At 41.7% G+C, this 20891-nt stretch overlaps 1 protein-coding gene across 5 annotated transcripts in view; it reads left to right on the plus strand.

Moving 5' to 3' along the window:
* PHF2 (PHD finger protein 2) overlaps positions 1–20891 on the plus strand; it is a 412799-nt gene that overhangs the window by 350882 nt on the left and 41026 nt on the right. For all 5 annotated transcript variants that reach the window (XM_089678677.1, XM_089678680.1, XM_089678679.1 and 2 more), the window contains exons 17-18: positions 1087–1244; positions 13198–13469. In XM_089678677.1, the coding sequence (XP_089534803.1) occupies positions 1087–1244; positions 13198–13469 (430 nt within the window). The remainder of the gene's footprint in view (positions 1–1086; positions 1245–13197; positions 13470–20891) is intronic.

The following is a 20891-nucleotide window of genomic DNA, read 5'->3' on the forward strand; positions in this document are numbered from 1 at the left end:
GCAGTATTGTCACCACGGACCAACTGAGATTCAATCCATCTATGGGCAGGCTGATTGTACCCAAGTCAATCGATTGATTGGGGTACAACCAGTCTGTCGGATTTTTAACATGCGTTTACTGCCTGTGGCTATAGCCGCTAACAGTGATCATAGTGTTCTTCCTACAGGGACGTCTCCCCTCCAGGAGAACACAATAGCTCTGCGAGAGTTATTCCCCCTCAAGGGTGGACTGACAACTCATGGGGCTCCCAGGTAATAGGGGATCATGGGGCCCCTGTGTCCTTTCCCAAACTCAAAAAAGCCTATGAAAAAGTTACCAGGGGCATCTCATGGGGCCCTCTACTGACCCCAGGCCCTCGGGCAGTGCCCGAGTTTCCAAATGGTCAGTCCACCCCTGTTCCCCCTTTGACACTGACTGTGTTGGGGAAATTAAGTGATGTGTTTTCCTGCAACCCATGTTTGCAGCTAAGAAAACCACATAATCTATGGCTTAGTTTACACTTAACTTTAGGGTTGTGTTCAGTTTTCTGTAATCTGCTCACGTGACCTGTTTTTATGTCTGTCTGGCACTCCAGTGATGGCAGTTCCATGGTTTGCTTTCAAGGTCTGCAGACTGCTGTGGTAAAATATGATGTCTCATTCCTCTTTCCAGTGATTTTATTTGGTTTTGATATTGCAAGAGAAGCAGGGACATACATCTGTAGTGTAACAGAAAAAATGTCTCCAGCATATACAGGAACAGAGCCAAAAACAATGGCAGGAACATCTTTCTACTAGCGTCCCCAGAGATATAAGCAGCTGGTGGGGGAGGCCCCTCAGGCTCCACCTGTGACTGAAATTTTAGTTCGGGAGGACTAACTCTTTATTATCCATGTCTAATTTTTTTTTTGTTTAAAAGTGGGTATATAATCACTAGAGATTTGACAATAGCTGTCAGAAGAGTCTGGCTTGGTTGTCCATTGAAACAACTGCCATTTATATAGAGAAGACCGAAGTGAGAGGAGAACTCTTTTCTGTCACCGTTAGTACATAAGGCTTAAAGTACCATTCTCTCTGCTAACTAATTTCTCTTTGTCTCTGCATTAGAGTGATGACTCGTCTGACGAGGGATCTCTTCACATTGACACAGAAGCAAAACCAGCAAGAAATTCCAAAGTGAAAAAAGACAGTGCAAGTTCAGGGGGGATTCTGGACCTCTTGCAAGCCAGCAAAGAAGTTGGTGGCTTAGATTATAATTCTAATAGGTAAGGAGGGTACACTGTGCTCTGCACTGCACATAATTTGAACAGATGCATTCTACATGGAGTAAAATTAAAGTGAATTATTTTTAAAATGCTAAAATGGGCAGTTATGTCATTGTGCTGAATATCAGGCTCTATATTTGAGTAGATAATAAATGGGACTTTATACAGTGGGTAAAATAAGAATTCAGCATGTCATCCTTTTTCTCTGTAAATATATTTCTAAAGGTTCTATTGACATGAAATTTTCATCACATGGCAGTAACAACCCATGCAATCCATACATACAAAGAAACCAAAACAAATACGTTCTGAAATTAAGTTATGTGTAATAAAATGGTGCTCTTTGTGAATGGTAAGGTGGTACCTGGGACACATGATAGATCCCAGAAGCCGCCGGACCAATCACAAAGCGCAGCGCTTCTCGCTCATGCGCACTGGGCATCCGGCCTTCCGCCGAGCGCCCACACTACAGAAGCCGGGTAGACAGTGTGCGGCTGGATAGAGGAACAGGTAAGATCAAAGAACAACTCCGCGGAAGTAAGAGCAGGTACCTGTCAAATTCAGGTACCCGCTCCCCCTCCCTCCCCAAAGGTCAGCAGTCGTTTCCTGTACTGTCCGCAGTCTCTGGTCATCCCTGTACTGTCCGCAGTCTCTGGTCATCCCTGTACTGTCCGCAGTCTCTGGTCATCCCTGTAGTGTCCGCAGTCTCTGGTCATCCCTGTACTGTCCCAGTCTCTGGTCATCTCCTGTACTGTCCACAGTCTCTGGTCATCCCTGTACTGTGTCTGCAGCCTCTGGTCATCTCCTGTACTGTCCACAGTCTCTGGTCATCTCCTGTACCATCCGCAGTCTCTGGTCATCCCCTGTACTGTCCGCAGTCTCTGGTCATCTCCTGTACTGTCTGCAGTCTCTGGTCATCTCCTGTACTGTCCGCAGTCTCTGGTCATCTCCTGTACTGTCCGCAGTCTCTGGTCATCCCCTGTACTGTGTCCGCAGTCTCTGGTCATCTCTTGTACTGTCCGCAGTCTCTGGTCATCTCCTGTACTGTACGCAGTCTCTGGTCATCTCCTGTACTGTCCGCAGTCTCTGGTCATCCCTGTACTGTCCGCAGTCTCTGGTCATCTCCTGTACTGTGTCCGCAGTCTCTGGTCATCTCCTGTACTGTGTCCGCAGTCCCTGGTCATCTCCTGTACTATGTCTGCAGTCCATTGGTTCAGAATTTTTTTTCCTGTTTTCTGCCTCTAAAACCGAGGTGCGTCTTATGGTCAGGTGCGTCTTATGGAGCGAAAAATACGGTATTTGTTTTTGGTTTCTTTTTATTTATGGATTGCATGGATTGTTACTGACATGTGCTGAAAATGTCATGTCAATAGCACCTTTAATAATATATTTACTGAGAAAAATGATGACGTGTTCAATACTTATTTACCCGCTATATACCTCTGGCATTCACAAATGAATTGACATATACCGTGTGTGTGTGTTTATTGATTACATACAAAGATAAAAGATCAATACACATGAATAAACTTTCCTGAATGTGTTAAGCGTCCTATAAGGTAGGTCTGCACATTTCACAGGTGCTCCCGCTTCTTCAGGACCCAAATCATTTATTGAAAGGAGGTACAGTTGTACATATTGTATAAAATATATTCTGAAAAGAAACATAAGTAAACAATATCTAACACAAATAAGAACAAATATATCCACAAATGCCTAATATGTCAGGTGTAAGAATAAACAGACAAAACAAAAATATAGAAGTTCTAATTATAAATCAAAAATAAATTCTGAAAGGTTCTCTTACCCTTAAAGCGGGAAAATAATATCCAAACACAAAAAAAGCATCAACTCTTTGTGCTTGCCGGCCCAAGGGAGATCTTTGAAGCGCAAAGAGTTGATGCTATTTTTTAAGACTGTTTCTCTTACACTACACATACTAGGTATTTGTGGATATATTTGTACTTATTTGTGGTGGATATTGTTTATTTATGTTTCTTTTTCTTTTTAGAATATATTTTCTACAATATGCACAACTGTACGTCCTTTCAATAAATTATTTGTGTCTTGAAGAAGCAGGAGCAGCCGCAAAATGCGTAGGCCTACTTTATAGGACCCATAATATAATCAGGAACAACCATTCATGTGTATTGGTTTTTCATCTTTGATTGTAATCAATAAAATAAAAATTTTTGTGATTTTACACACACGCGCACACATACACACACACAAACATATATATTCATTTGTGAATGCCAGAGGTATATATAAAGTCCCATTAATTAATTTACTTATTACAGTTACTTATATAGCTCCATCAATTTACGCAGCACTTTACATTTATATTGTACATTCACATCAGTCCTTAACCCTCAAGGGGCATACAGTCTAAAGTCCCTAACTCACATTCATACATACACATACTAGGGTCAATAGATAGGTGTCAATTAACCTACCAGCATGTCTTTGGAGGGAGGAAACCGGAGTACCTGGAGGAAACCCACGCAGGCACAGGGAGAACATGCAAACTGTAGGCAGTTGGTGGATTCGAACCAACGACCCTAGCACTGCCAGGTGGAAGTGCTCACCATTTAGCCACTGTGCTGTCCTTTTCTTCTCAAATATTTCCCAACTATACGGAATGATACCCTGGTAGCTGAATTTTGTATTTTACACCCTACCCCTTTTACTTTATATCTCTATGGATTTTTGATCTGTTTGTGTATTGGTTAAACGACTGTAAACTTCTTATTAAAAGCACACTTTACATAGATCAGTAGGACACACTACAAAAGCACATTATTATTTTGGGTTTAAAAAAAGCTCCTTTGGCATTAACATAAAACATGGCTCAGCACTCTGTCATGTCACTGATCTCTGGCTACCATTGTGAATGATTTACATTATTAGAAATTTCAGTTTAAACTATACAAAACCACACAGTGAAAAGAGTATTTATTTTTGAAAGACTATTTTACATATGGATATCTGAAAACAAGAAACCGTAAAAGGCTTTGGATCCTTTAAGAATTAAAGTAGATGTAAACCCTAACCAAATGACATTTATTTTGCTAAAGGACTGTTTATCATCAGCAAGTACTTGATTTCACTTTCTGACATGCTTCATTAATGCACAGACCAGTTTATTCTTAGGACAGGGCAGTCAACCCATGACAAACCGGCATTCCATTTAGTGAAAGGTAATGGTTAATTAGTTGCTATAGGTTACAGCAGTGTTCAGTAACGCAAAGTTAAAACCCAATGCAGTAATATTGACTTATTAAATAAGGAACAAATGTTTTATAATACAAAACTGCCGTGCTTTAAAGTAACTGAGACTGTATAAATTTTATGATGATGAGCTGTAAAATGCTCAGATAGTTTTTGTGCGTATTCACTAATGGCCAGTTTAAGTAAACGATCTGGCTTTATATGTGGCCGTTAATTGCGCAGAGAAATAGCCGGCGGCAGCTCCTCTCCCTGGTTTTGGTCAGGTTTGATGGTCCGTTTCCTCCACAATTACTTCTGAGAGTTACAGAAGACTGTACACAGGAAAAGGCTTTAGTCTTACTTGGCATATTCCATGTGTGATTGGATAACATTTTTATTTAAAAAAAAAAAAAAATAGTTCAAATAAGGACAGCACATAACAAATTGAAATGATTGAAGTTATAGCAGTACAAAAAACCCCACCAAAATTGCTTTAATGGAAATCTATGGATATGGATATATGTGTATAGTAGTGTCTTGTGAGAGATGATCTGAGCTTCAATGAAACATCAACATTAAAAATCCTCCTGTTTTGAATACCTCTATACCTGGTTTGCATTTGTATTGATTACATTGTGCATGAGTATCTGGGCTTTTACCTCAAACAGAGTTTTATATATATATATATATATATATATATATATATATAAATATGTATTTTTTATTTTTTTATTTTAAAGGATGCACCGATAACCTTTTTTGATCAGCGAGTACAAGTACTCACTGATACCAAGTACTGATACTTTGCAGTGTGATTTGTGTCCATACAAAATGTATGGATGCAAATTACACCGCAAAGAATAGCATTCAATTTGAACAGGAATACAGTTCCTGTCCAAATCGCATGCGGTTTCCTCACTGCTCCTGTGTGAACCCAGGCTTTTCATAGTTCAAACAGCAGCGGTGCTGGAAACCTCCCTGCACCGATCCCATGCTGTCACAGAAGGGTAGGTTGGGGATTTGAAATCCTTATGGCTTTCTCTCATTTCAGTGCAGGGTTGACAGTTGGAGCTTGACAGCTTTTGATTGGTCAGCACTGCCACGGTGCTGACTAATCAGAAGCCGTCTATCCCGTACTGTCATCCCTGCAAGGAGAGGAGAGAAAGACGCTTCACGGGTCTGGGAATTTGAAATCCCAACGGCTTTCTCTCCTCTCCTTGCAGGGACGACAGTACTATGGTACGTTTTTACTGGGAAACCATAAGGGCTCATGCACACCTATGCGTGTGGGTTACTGTGCATGCAGCAGATGGGAAAAGGCCCCCAGTTTTAAATGGGAGTAGGGAATGGTTAAAACCCTTGTCAATTTCCTTCTTTCTTACATTTATCTACACTTCCTGTTCCAAAGACACAACAGAAAGCGAGTGACAATTTCTCCAAGGTGATTAAAAATCCCCACGTAGTTGTCAGTGACACAGGTGTGCCCATTAGAAGACTGCTCACTTAGGAATTATCCCTCAACTGTAAAAGTTTGAATATAGAGCTCTCTGTGCTGTTAAGTGCGTCCTGGGCAAATCCACCAATAGGCACACAGCAATAAAAATGGACAATGTTTTGAATAGTTTTCCATTGATTAAAAACTAAAAAAAAAAAAAAAAAAAAAAAAAAAAAGAAGCTTTTGTAGGAAATTTCAAACTTGTAAAGGGGCATGTTAATAAAATGTATATAGGAAACGGTGCTGCGCTACTTAAGCATAAAGTGAGAGAACAGTCAGCATAAAAAACATAAATAATGTGCAAAGGGAACAACCCATATAAAATCAATATACCAGCAAGTATGAAAGCAGCAATAAGTGTAACAAGTAACAACAAGGATAAAATGTGACTGAAAAATGGTAAATAAAAAAGATGCACTAAAATTTTCAGGTGAAAAAAGTGATCAGTGGATGAATAAATGCATGAAAAATGTTAAAACATAACGTTGAATGGCAAAAAATGTGGCATAGAACAAATAGTCCCAAAAAACACAAACAGTGAATCTTCAGCACAAGCTGTGAAACATCAGTGACCACAACAAACGGGCAATCCTTCACCAGCTAGTGTGTGTGCTCACCTTCCAACTGCGACCCGCAAGGGCTCACAAAGCATAAACACAGACTGAAGATCTCGGACCGGATGGATCTCAGTGGTAAAACAAACTAGGGCTCCTCTCCATGGCATATACATCAGGCAGTAACACCGATGTCCTTAAATGTGTGTGATTTTAAATCTCCTGCTCCTCCAATATCCTCACAAGAAAGGATCAGAAAAAAACCTTGCATAGTGTAGTAAGTAAAATACTTTATTAAAAAACACAAAGAAAACCTACTCACATGTATACAACGGGTCTGCAAACCCAAACAGACAATCACTGTATCAAACAGTACAGGGTGTATGAGGTTGGGAGTACCAAGATGGCGGCTGCCGTCCACGGAAGCGTGGTGATTTCATTCCGGTACGGATAGCAGCCGCCATCTTGGTACTCCCAACCTCATACACCCTGTACTGTTTGATACATTGATTGCCTGTTTGGGTCTGCAGACCCGTTTTATACATGTGAGTAGGTTTTCTTTGTGTTCTTTAATAAAGTATTTTACTTGTTACACTATGCAAACGTTTTTCTGATCCTTTCTTGTGAGGATATTGAAGGAGGAGGAGATTAAAAATCACACACCTTTAAGGACATCGGTGTTACTGCTTGATGTACAGTATATGCCATGGAGAGGAGCCCTCGTTTGTTTTACCACTGAGATCCATCCAGTCTGAGATCATTGGTCTGTGTTTATGCTTTGTGACCCCTTGTGGGTCCCAGTTGGAAGGTGAGCGCACACACTAGCTGGTGAAGGATTGCCCGTTTGTTGGGGTCACTGATGTTTCATGGCTTGTGCTGAAGATTCACTGTGTTTTTTTTGGACTACTTGTTCTATGCCACATTTTTTGCCATTCAACATTATATGTTTTAAAAATTTTCATGCATTTATTCATCCACTGATCACTTTTCACCTGAAGAGTTTAGTGCATCTTTTTTATTTACCATTTTTTGGTCACATTTTATCCTTGTTGTTACTTGTTACACTTATTGTTGCTTTCACACTTGCTGGTATATCGATTTTATATAGGTTGTTCCCTTTGCACATTATTTATGTTTTTTATGCTGACTGTTCTCTCACTTTATGATTAAGTAACGCAGGACCCTTTCCTTTATACATTTTTTTTCACTATTTGATTGTTAGGTATTTGCAGCCACTTAGTTTGGTTTTTGGTGCATCTGGCAGGAGGCTTCTCTCTTCCCTTTTTGTTGATGTCTTGTTTAAAGCAGATATTATAAGATGCCTGCAGATACCCTTCATTTCTGTAGACACTGTTTTTCAAAACAGAAAGTGAGATGAACTCTAGGACAGCAACACAGAAATAAAATGGATTATCTTACAGTACAGGACACAAGCTGAGTATTCATGGACACTGGGTTATAGGCTTGTTCCTTCAGGTGATTGGACAAATAGTTAATTGGCATAGCTGGAACCGCCATCAAATTTTACTTTGAGATCAGCCAATAGGAAAAAATTCCAGCCAATAAGGAAAGGAGGGACAGTATCACTGTACCCAGACAGACTGAACAGAGGCAAACTTTTTTAAGTAAAGTTTGTTTTATATACAGAATTTTCACAGCTGCTATCCTATCTTGCTAGAGAGCTGTGACACAAAAAGGGAGCAATAAAGAGCTTACCACAGCCTCTGTGTACAGGTACTGTTAGATGGGATAATACGAAGAATGGTATGAGCCACTTAAAGCCCTTAATTACATGATACATTTAAATGAGCTTTCCATCTTCAGCTCTAATCTTCCACCTGCTGGCTGATTAGGATTAGCAGAGTTTGCTTTTCTCAGATCACAGAAGAGCTAGAAACTTTTTTTTTTTCATCTTGTTACCACTAACGTCTCTTAGACCCATCATTTTTGGGAAGATCCTAAAACAAAAGTTCAGTCAGCCTTGGAGCTGCTTTTAACAAAACAACTGCTTGGGATGGAGGTGGAGTTGAGAGAGATATCCTCTGTTGGTTGTCATCTGTCGACAAGCAGCAGGATTTTCCTGGAATATCCCTTAATATCAGTGCAGAATTTATTTAGTCAGAAGCTCTTAGATAAGCCACAAAATCTAATAGCATCTGGTAGGATATATCACTTCTGAAAATTAATTTGTACGGTACTTAAAAGTTGATTATCAGGTAATTTGGTTTTAAATCTCTCTTAAGTATGGACTAAAGCCATGCAATTAGTTTTCAGGATTATCACAATCAAAGCAGGTATTAATTAGATCTAGGATACCTTTATTTTCAAGTGTGTGTGGGAAACAGCTTACCTCCACTCCTCCAACATTTCATTCTGCATGCAAGAACATGCTCATCATTTCACTACAAGAGATGTATACTACAGATATGTACCATCAGAGTGTTTGCAGATGAGACTCACCAGCACCTCTTTGCTTCTGGCCAGTAGGCTTTTTCTCTGGAGCTTTGTAATGTAGGGGATTCCTCAATGATGATGTTGCGATAATCTCTAGCAATTACAAAATGCCACTATTATCAGAAGCTCTTGATAGCCATATAGCTACTCACATTCTTATAAGTGAGCCGAATAACCCACAGCAGGACGTAGGACAAGAGCAGCAATTCTCAGGCACCCAGTTGATCCATCAAGAAACTGCTTGTGTAGCAAATGTCTCAAGCATTGTCTACATATTTCATTCCTAATAAGTTTGCATGAGACTTATGAGGAGGAAAATATGCAGGCAGCTGGTGCTGATCTTCGAAAAATTCTAGTTGCTTGGCTGTCATACTGATTCCCTAGCTTCAATACTTTTTGAGTCATTGACACATAATAGGCATGCAGATCAGGAACACATAGGGGTGGATCTACTTAAAGCAGAGTTCCACTCACTCTGTAAAAAAATAAAAGTCAGCAGCTACAAAAACTTACAGCCACTCACCTGTCCCACAATCCTGCGTTGCCCCCGCCGCACCCAGTTCCACCGGCTGTCCTGTATTCCAGGAGGCCAGCATCTTCAGTGTGGGCACCCGGCTGTGACAGCTTGCAGCTTCACAGCTGGGTGCCCACTGCGCATGCGCAAGTAGCGCTGTGCTTCCTGAATGGCCCCGTCGTCTTCTGGGACCTGTCACGTGTCCCACAAGACTTCAGGGAGGGAGGGTAGGAGGACAACTTCCGCTTCCGATTGCCTGTCAAATTTCGGGTACCCCCCCAATCCTTCTTAATGGGGAGCGGGGGACCAATCTTTAAAGCGGAACTTCCCCTTTTGCGTGGAACTTCACTTTAAGGTAAATAAACTGTGCATTTTGCAAGTGCAGTTGTACTTATTTTTCCCAGAGCTTAGTAAATGTGGTAAAGCTCTGCTGATTTCCATCATCCAATCTTGTGCAAGCCAAAATGCAGTTTTTTTTTATTTTCTTTGCACCTGACTGGATATTTTTTACAAAGTGAAGCCTTAACACATTTACTAAAATCTGGAGAAAATGGGTGCAAGTGCACTTACAAAGTGCACAGACTATTTGCCTTTAGTAAATCCACCCCTTAGCACACACTTATTTGTTGTCACTAATTCTAAAGGCTGCAGAGATGTAACGTTTAATTCCAAACTGAACTTTTAGTTTAAAGTGGCATGAAATGTGAACACAGCATATCCCTCTATAGTGTGCATGTGTCTCTGTTAAAAAAGTATGAGTTAACTACAAAAAAATAATACCTAGATGGATGCAGCATCGATCCAATGCTGCATCTGTCGCCCACTTGCTCTAACAGTCACCATCTGTCTGGTCACGGAGAACTGAGCAATCAGCGGTGTTTGATTGCTGAGTTCTCCCTGTTCCGTGAGCAGAGAGCTGGTGACTGTCAGTCACCTGCTCTCTGCTGTAGCGCACACTGGAGCGTCTGGCAGTGGAGGGGGCAAGAGCGGCTAGCTCAGGCTCTCAGCTAATCACTGAGAGACTGAGCCAGGTGTCTGTCCAGGCTTCTGGGTGGATTCTGACTATATGGTCAGGATCTTTTCAGAGCCTGGACAGGCTCTGTGAAGTCAGCAAACAGTGGGCTTTGGCCCCAGGAGAAGTATAGCAAAAGAGCACTAAGTGACATTTCTGTCTGCTGCCTCGTTCCTCTTCTGTCAGTATAAATCGCTTTTAAAAAGTTTTCCTGATAGCAAAAAAAAGATGACAGGAGAGGGACCTCTAGCAGATTGACAGCCTCAGCTCTCAGAGCTCTCATCACTAAGCTCTGCAGTGTGTAATTTCTGTTCTTCGCCCCCTTTATTCTAAACCCTCAAAAGAGCTTTATAAATTCTGCATTTTGATTGGCTGTAGAGCAGTGAAGACTGCAGATAGACAGGTACCACTAATCTCTGTGCATCACCTGAGGCTAGTCACTTCACTGGGTATGTGGAATGGTTTACAACCATTTTAAATTAGCTAAATATATTCCAGGTGCACCAAGTCATAGGACATTCAAAGTCTTAGGGCCCTTTCACACTGATACGTTTTTACCTTGCAAGAAAAATGTTTCCTTTTAAATCCTATGGGGCTCTTTACACCACTGCGCTGTAGGTGCGGTGCATTGTGAAAAGTCCTGCATGGTGCATCTTTGGTGCAGTTTTAGAAACCACACCAGAAACACAGCTCCCCATTGAAACAGGACAAAAGCGCACCAAAAACGCACCGCATTTTGTATTTTTCAGTCACATTTTTTACATGCACAAGCAACCAAAAAACGCATCAGAACACACTGGAAATGCATCTGAAGCACAGAAAAATAGTGGCAAAAACGCTTATGCATTTTTACCGCCATTTTGCTACAGAGCAGTGTAAAAGGGCCCTAACAGTTTGTTTCTTTTAAATAGCAGCCACAGCCTGAGTAAAAAAAAAAACAAGTCTGTCACCTGCCAGCATGCTGCATAGAAGGTTCCTTGATCCTTGCGTGGGAGCAGTAGTAAAACATATAACTCTGCGATCAGCAAAGCTTATGTTCCCCGCCGGGGGAGTGCTGTGACTCAGCAGAGGGTGTCTCAGGCCTCTGCATAGAGACCACTGTAGCATTTATTAGGCTTTGAAGTAATGTATTCCATTGTCATTAAAATATGTTATTAAAGGGAATCTAATTTAATTTTTTCAGCGTCCCTGTTTAAATATTTATGTGAACAGTTAAATACAAATAATTTTTTCAGAAATAGTTCATGCTTTAAAGTGGAATTCCAATTTGCAGTTCAGTACTTAGCCGGTCTAGCACGACCCAATTAAGTACTTAGCCTTCCTCATTGCCATCTTCTATCTTCTCTGAATTAACTGTTCTTTCTAATGCATGCAGGGATCCTCTGAAACATTCGGTCTTGCTATTGCTTTAATTAAACTTCAGGCAATGTGAGGACATCATGTGCGTTTGACTTTTTGCCTGCCGCCAAATGTGCAGTGTTTTTTAGTGTTAAAGGTTGGAGTAATGAAATCACCAGCATTTACTTCACTGTGTTATCTGTGCTACCATTTTCTTACAAGGTATTTCACTGCATCAGTAACATACTGTATGTGGCACAGAGGGAAAAAAAACAGAGACAGAACCATGCAAGGGTATTTAACCGCTTCAAGTCTGGACACTTTTACCACCTTCCTGTCCAGGCCAATTTTCAGCTTTAAGCACTATCACACTTTGAATGACAATTGCGCGGTCATGCAACACTGTACCCATATGAATTTTTTAGCATTTTTTTGAGACAGATAAAACTTTTTGTTGGTGGTATTTATTCACCACTGGGATTTTTATTTTTTTTTGCTATATAAATGAAAAAGTCAAAAATTTTGAAAAAAAATTGTTTTTCTTAGAAAATTTAGCAAATAAATAATCTTTCTTCATAAATCTTGCCCAAAATGTAGTCAATTATATTTTTAGTAAAAAAAAACCCAATTAGTTTATAACCAAAAATTATAATTTTTCTAAAAATGTTTTACATTTTTATTTAATTTTTTACATTTTTATTTATGGGGTTTTTTTGTTTGTTTTTTTTTTTACATACGGTTACCCTAGTAGTACAGTTTTACCATAGTGACACTGTACTACTTGTGGGGGGTGATGAAGATTTTTATTTTATTTTTTACAGTAATTGCTTTTACACCCATAACGGCTGTAAAAGCAATAATTTCTCCTTCTCTCTGGCTGCATTCTTGCAGCCATTGAGAAATACTGTGTGAGCTGTGATTGGTCACAGCTTGTCACATGGTACAAGGCTGCTGTGAATAGCCTTGTACCATGTGACCTCTGTGATCATTCACAGATTTCACACGTAGTAAGCAATGATGTCAGAAGTGTTATCTTCCTTACTACTCTTCATGTGATCACTGATTGGCCAATCAGTGATCACATGATCAGGACCTCACACAGATCGGTATTCCGGACACAGCGGGCAATGGATTGCGGTGCTGCTCTCTCCCAATGAGTGCGCACAAGCAGGGAGTGGGGAGGACATTTATAAACGTCCACCCGCCCCTGCACTGCTCCTGTCCGGCTGTTTATATACATGGGCTGGGCGGGAAGTGGTTAAGAGGTATCGGGGTCTATGGGGTCAAAAGTTGCATCAAGCCAAAGTTTTTGTTGTTCTTTTAAATCAAATGGCAAGCAATGAGCTTATTTTAATGCTTAGTTTGTTGTTCCATAGTCAGCCACCCGCATCTCCAAGCACACAAGAAGCAATACAGGGCATGTTGTCAATGGCGAATTTGCCTTCAGACTCCTGTCTACAAACATCGTGGAGCACAAACCAATCAAAAAACAATTCCATATCAGGCCAGAACTCAAAGAAATCAAGCAGCAACAACAAATGTGCAAGCAAAAGGCCCAGCAAGAAAGTAGCAAAGAACAGTATCACCATGGATGACTATGAGGAGGAGCAAGATAACCTGGGAGCATGTTTTAAAGACTCTGACTACGGTAAGGACCAATGTTAAACATGTGTTTGAATGTAGTGTAGCGTAAACATTATGAGAAGAACAACTGAAGTGATAAGGATGGGATAGTAAAGGGCTCGCTATGGCCAGTCCAAAAGACCAAAGGGTGTTTGAGAGGGTCAGTCTGAAACCCTGATGCCGTTGTTGTGTATGTGGACACATTTGAACCCCACAAAGTACACTGGCAGAGATGAAAAGCCCTGAATTCCATTAATGAGGGTATTTTTAAAACAAGATCAGGATAAAAATGAGGTTAAAGTGAACTGTTGCTTTGCCCATGCAGTACAAAGCAACAGGCTCACTTAAAGCGGAGTTCTACTCACCCTGTCAAAAAATAAGTCAGCAGCTACAAAAACTGTAGCTGCTGACTTTTAAAAAACAGCCATTTACCTGTCCCGTGGTGTGTCCTCCGCAGCCCGTTTCATCAGCCGTCCTGTGTTCCAGGAGGCCAGCATCTTCACTGTGGGCACCTGGCTGTGATAGCTTACAGCTTCACAGCCGGGTACCCACTGCGCATGCACGAGTAGCGCTGCGCTTCGTGAATGGTCCTGTAGTCTTCTGGGACCTGTCACGTGTCCCAAAAGACTACAGGGAGGGAGGACACCTTCTAGGCGATCAGACCGGAAGTGGGAGCGGGTACCTGTCAAATTCGGGTACCCGCCCCCCAAAGGTGCCAATCCCTAATGGGGAGCGGGGGAGCAGTCCTTAAAGCGGAACTTCCCCTTTTGGGTGGAGCTCCACTTTAAACGCCGGCCTCTGCAGAGCTTATACTCACTTTTGCTTCATTTCCCTTACACTCCAGACACCACTGGGAGTGAAGAGAAATTCCCGGTACTTCTCTCACTCACTCACTCTGCTTGCGACCTTGTCTTCTTGTGTAATGGTGCTGGTGCTTGCAATTGGCTGCTCAAGCACCCAGTGCTGTCATACCAGGATGAGAAGAGAGAATCCTTAACCTTGAGTAAGGCTAGTATGGCCTAGTAGTGACACAAGCTTCCTCTCCCCACTATTGGTGACGGAATGGCGGGGGAGTGAAGGTTGGTTTAAGCTGTGCAGAGAGAAGCTTAAGGGTCCATTCACACTAGAAACTACACATCTTCTGCGCTTTTTTTCTTTTTTTCATTTGCTTGCATTTGATGCACGTTTTTATGCGCATTTGCCTGCAGTTGACGCACTTTTTTTCTATCTGCACTTGTCCTGTGAGGTCACTTCCTTCTTTCTTTGCTTGAGCTTCTATGTGCACTGTAAGGCGTTGCAGTGCATGCATGTGCGTTTGTGTTTTTCCTTGTTTGCGGTGCGTAAAAATGCAGCATGGTCTATGTTTTTGACTGCACTGCAGTGCTGTGAACTATGCCCATAGGCTAGCCTGGATTTTGGACTGTCTATGCATTTGGAGTGTAGTAAAAAAAAATGCATCCAACTGCACATGGTGTGAAGGGCCCTTAAAGTGAACATTTTTCTTTGCCTTGTATATGCAAATAACAACTTCACTTTAATATACCACTTGCCCTCCAGAGGATTTACTCCCCTTCCTGACCAGGCCATTTTTTGCGTTACGGCACTGCGTTACTTTAACTGACAATTGCGTGATCATGCAATGCCGCACCCAGATGCAATTTACGGCTTTTTTTACCCACAAATTGAGCTTTCTTTTGGTGGTATTTGATCACCTGTGCGTTTTTTATTTTTCACGCTATAAACAAAAAAAGACTGACAATTTTGAGAAAAAAAACAATATTTTGGACTTTTTGCTATTAAACATGTCCAGTAAAAAAATGTAAAAAATCTAATTTCCGCATAAATTTAGGCCAAAATGTATTTTGCTACATGTCTTTGCTAAAAAAAAAAAAATCCTAATACGTGTAAATTAATTGGTTTACATGAAAGTTATAGTGTTTACAAATGGCGGTATAGATACTGGGATTTTCTTTTTTTTTTTCTCCTACTAGCAATGGCGGCGATCAGCGACTTTTAGCGGGACTGCGGCGGGCATTTTGACACTGGAGGGGGGGAACTAACTTGGTGCCACTGACATCCCCAGTGACACCAATACAGTGATCAGTGCTAAAAAAAACAGCACTGACACTGTACTAATGACACTGGGCAGGAAGGGGTTAATGTGAGGGGCGAACAAAGGGTTAACTGTGTGTTAGGAGAGTTTTACTGGGGGGGGGGGGGTGCTTCACTGCACAGCACAGCCATCCCGAGCAGTGTGCCCTAGCTGACAGGGAGGTGTCAGCGGTGATTGTCGGTAATCATCGGCCGGGACCCGGTGATTGACATCCACGGGTGGGGCGCATGTGCGGCTCTTGCGCCCCCTACCCGTAAAGGCAAGATCACGTATATATACGTGATTTTGCGCACCCGTGCTGCCGTGAAGCAGAATATCTGCTATACGGCGGCGGGTAATCGGTTAATGTGGTTTTCTATATATAAACAATGTTGTTTATTGTGTAAGCCATATATTAGTAAAAAGAATACAACTGCGCTTAATAAAATACCACTATAACATAAGGCAGTGTCCTCTATTGAGACTGAATGGGCAAGCAAACATGCATTTTGAAAAGAGCCATACCGGCCTGATACATATCATACAAAAAGATTTATTTCCCAACCTACTGTATAATTTTGTAAAAGTCCCAAATCCTTTTGTTATATCTTTAATGATGTCATCATGGTAAAAAGTGATGATTGAGCATGTTGGCACTTGTTCCAGGAGATCTGATGTTTTTGTACTGGGTTACTGCAAATGTCCTTTTATTGATGTTTAGTGTAGAGAACAATGGTAAAGTATCCCATAACAACTGGTAGGAAACCAACTTTTCTTCTTTGCCAAACATTGCTACTGAGAGCTAAATTCTGATTGACAGTTGTGGGAGTCTGACTGTGTACCCTTTCTTTTTTACTATTTAACTGTACTTATGATGATCATAAAGTTGGTAAATTACAAAAACAATTAAATGCAACAGGAGGCACCTAAGTGTAGCTTCGGTTATATTTTTGAGTGTCCTAGTATCCTCTTAACATAGGGAGCTGTGGTATGCAGATACCAACTCCAGCTAGTACATTGAGGGGACCAAGGCTCCAGCATCAGAAATTGATACTAAGGTATCAGGGCTCCCCAGAATTTCACTGCTCCTAAGGCAGCATGAACAAAGGTTAAAGCTGAACTCCAGGCAATCACCTAATTACAAATATATTATTATTATTATACAGTATTTATATAGCGCCAAAGGGTTTGCTCAGCGCTGTACAGTAGCAAGGGGGACAGAACATGAGACAATACAGTAACAATACAATACACGAGAGGTTCGAGGGCCCTGCTCTTTCGAGCTTACAATCTAGGAGGGAGGGAAAGGTGGTACAGGAGGAGAAGGCTGTGGAGGATGGAATGGTGGGAGGAGTGGAGGAGGGTAGTTGTTAGGTGAGGTCAGGTGTTAGGTGAGGTTGGGGTAGGATTCCCTGAAGAGGAGAGTTTTCAGGGTGCGCCTGAAGGTGAGGAGGGTAGGTGACAGTCTGATGGATTGGGGTAGGGAGTTCCAGAGGATGGTGGAAGTCCTGGAGAAGTCCTGCAATCGGGCGTGGGAGGAGGAGACCAGGGAGCTAGAGAGTAGGAGGTCCTGTGAGGAGCGGAGGGCATGGGTAGGGTAGTATCTGGGTATCAGGTCAGTTATGTAGTTTGGGGCGGCACTGTGGATGGCTTTGTAGGTCAGAGTTAGCAGTTTGAATTTGATGCGTTGGGCAATCGGGAGCCAATGAAGGGATTGGCAGAGGGGAGAGGCAGATGTGGAGCGGTTGGTGAGGTGGATGAGTCTCGCCGCTGAGTTCAGGATCGACTGGAGTGGGGATAGCATTCGTTTGGGTTGGCCAGTGAGAAGGGAATTGTAATAGTCCAGGTGTGAGATGATGAGGGAGTGTACGAGTTGTTTGGTGGTGTCTGGGGTGAGGAATGTGCGTATCTTGGAGATGTTGCGGAGGTGGAGCCTGCAAGATCTAGATAGCAGTTGGATGTGGGGTAGGAAGGAGAGGTGGGAGTCCAGGGTGACACCCAGGACTTTGGTGTGTGGGGTGGGAGAGATGGTGGCATTGTTAGTGATGGAGAGGATGGGGGGGGGGCACGGGGTGGGGGGAAGACCAGGAGCTCGGTTTTGGATAGGTTAAGTTTGAGGAAATGGAGCGACATCCAGTCTGATATGTCGTTTAGGAGGTGGGCGATGCGGGCAGAGAGTGAGGGGGTGAGGTGGGGGGTGGAGAGGTAAATTTGGGTGTCGTCGGCATAGAGGTGGTAATTGAAGCCATGGGAGTGAAATATATGAAATACATATGAGAAAGTTTTTCCTGGCAAAGTATTGGAATTCTTGTTCATCCAGCTCTGAGATTTAAACAGACCTTTCTCACAGCAGAGCCAAGCATATGACAGCGCTTTCCTAATTAAGATTCTAGAGTGTAAAATTAATACAGTGGTGTTACCGCCTTCCACCAGCCTGCTGACTGCATGTTGAAGGAGGAGCGGCAGACTCATGAGATCATCTCCCTGCTCTTTCTTTCTATCAACATTTTTCTTGTTGGCACACTTGCAGCTTACCTGCAAGCAGAACTCTACGTTACGTTACCATGTCAAATTCAGTTACTTATACTGGTTATGTTTAAAAGAATAAATGTAATGACTTGATGAATGCAGACCTGCTCTATTTTGCCTCCTTTATATCCGCAGTTCAACTTTAAACTGCCTGCAGGTAGCCTGAAATGTCTGTTCTTCCATCCAAGTGGCAGTTTGCTAATCTAGTAGTCAGTACAGGTCTGCTTTAAATACATCTTCTCTTCAGTGATGTATAATAGCAGGGGCACATTTAAAAATATTGCTTTTTTTTTTTGTGAAAATAAGAGATAATTTGAAGATTTGTAAGTGTTGTGTTTGTGTGTGGTGACAGAGAAGATTTGCAAAACTGGTACAGCAATATTTTGTAAATCTAATTACTTGCCGCATTCAGGGAAAGTAATGCATGAAATAGAGACATTACATTCTAAATGTTTTCGCAAACCGGTTCAGTAATTTGATTTGCTGTCTACAGTTATGATCATAATAAGAGCACTTTAGAAGTGCTGGATGCAAATGTAGCGCCTGCTATTTTAATAAATACATCATGATAAATTAAAGTAGGAAAAAGGATTTGCATCCCAGTAAAGCAATGCCACACGACTTTATACAGTTCTGGCAAATATAGTGCTATACCTATCTCTCTATTGATATTGGCTGTATAATCAGAAATACTGTCTTCCACTCCAGTCATTTCAGCATGGTAAGTATCAGATTAGAAGAAAAAGCTGAACCTTTAACCCCTGCCAAGTATAGAATGTACTTGTTTTAATGTGTATATTTGGGATCATGATGCATATGTACCGTACATTATGTGCTGTCTGAAAGTGTACATTCTCCACATGCAGAGGAATTCGGTCAATCCACACACCACGGAACAGATGCAAGGATGCCAGTTAGGTTGGTTGCCAGCAGTGAGTTGATGACAACAGTTACTGGCAGATATTCACTGTGATTTTGCCTTTCTTTTTTCCTTGCTGAGACAGAACACTAGCGTTAGCCTGGCAATGAAAGAACAAATCAAACTGTGATAGTAAAAAATGCAAAGCACACAAGAACAATTTGCAAATGTGGATGTTAATCTGATACTAAAAATGTGATATCTCTTTTCATTAAAGAAAAACCCTGAGAAATGTGAAATTCTCCTGGGGGGAGGGGTTTGATCCATCCCCTACCCCCACGGGACTGTTGAGCTTGATTTTTCATCCAAGCTGGAGTTGATCCTAGGATATTGTTTTCCAATATTCCTATGAAGAATCCAGCAGAAGAGAGGTGACACTCCATTTCCTTATTAGCACCCCAACAGGGGTTCTGACCTTCCCCCACTCTTTCTAAAACATTTATTTTAGTTAGTGTGTTAATATGGGAGGAATTGGGGTTAATGTAATAATTTTATCTGCTATTTTTTCACATTTTCTAGTTTAAATTGTTATGTTCAAATTCATGTTGCCTTTTTGTCTACTTTTTTTTTTTTTTTTGAATTTCGGCACCAAGTGTATATGTGTGCAGGAGCTCTACACTTCACAGATGCAGCACATTTTGGGGGTTTTGCTAACCAACCTGATTCTTCACTGTGGGGAGCCCAGGTTATCATGCACACGCAGTGGTTTTCCATGCAGCATTGCATCTCAGGGGTATTTGTGTTCATACCAGTGCTGAACCACAGTGTTTGCGAATGGTGCCATCAGACATCCAACAATCAGCAATCTGAAGATGATGGTATTATCACACCTTTACAGTTTTTTTTCACAAAGTTTGTTTAAATGAATGCAGTTGCTGATATGGCTTAGACAGGTCTTTTCGTAAAATGCCACTGAGACACTAATCTTGAGCCACAAACCACAGGGACACCTTGGGTAGTCATACATGCACTTAGGTCAGGTTTGTGGCCTATAATATGTGAAGACTGAGGTCTGACATTCCATATCTACCTGAGGTCCCATATTTTGTTTCACTTTTTCCTTGTTTCTAGATAGAGGAGGTATTTCCTATGGTGGAAATGTTTTTAAGCAAAGTGTAACTAGGCTTGTTATAAAGAGCTATCAAGCTGAAAGTGGCCACATATACCTCCTCTATCTTTCTGAGTGAGAAGCCCACTCTCTCCAGTCCAGCCCCCCAACCTTCCCATTTGAGACCCTCTAGCCTACAGAAAGGTTTTCATTACAAAGGTGCTTGCAGAGCACCAAACTTTCCAAAGTAGAAGCTGGTATTTTGCATGTTCAGGGTACTTGGGAAAATAGTTAAATCTTAGTGCAGGCATGTCTGTGTATAGTGTTTATATTGCTGTCTGTGCACCTACTGGGGGGATCTAGAATGATTCTAGAGGCCATTGTCACCAGGACCAAAAGTAAGGTAAAATTTAAAATTTGTTTAAATGTCGGTTAAATGTTGTTACTGGAACATGCCTGGAGAGGAGCTTTTCCAATAGGGACACTTGATAACCGATTTCCCGCCACCCTATAGTAGAACTACTGCTACAGGGCGGCAGGGCTGCGCAAAATCATATGTATATATAGGTGATTTGCAATTCCGGGAAGGGGCAGTGCACAATTGGCAAATAGGGATATCAATCACTGGGTCCCAGCCGGAGATTCTCCGCCGGCACCTGGAAATTGTCGGGGAAAGCTGACAGCGGAGAAACCTGTGTGTAAACAACACAGGTCTCTGTACTGCCAGCAAGGACATGCTGCTTTGTATTTATCTTCACAGCAGAGAAATACAAAGCAGCATGTTTCCCTAGTAAAACACACACAGCACATGTTGTAAAACAGCACACAGCGCAGTTAACCCTTTGATCGCCCCAGATGT

This window comes from Staurois parvus, unplaced genomic scaffold, assembly GCF_062004578.1.
Source record: "Staurois parvus isolate SC_StPar_1 unplaced genomic scaffold, SC_StPar_1.0 ptg000209l, whole genome shotgun sequence".
NCBI lineage: Eukaryota > Metazoa > Chordata > Amphibia > Anura > Ranidae > Staurois > Staurois parvus.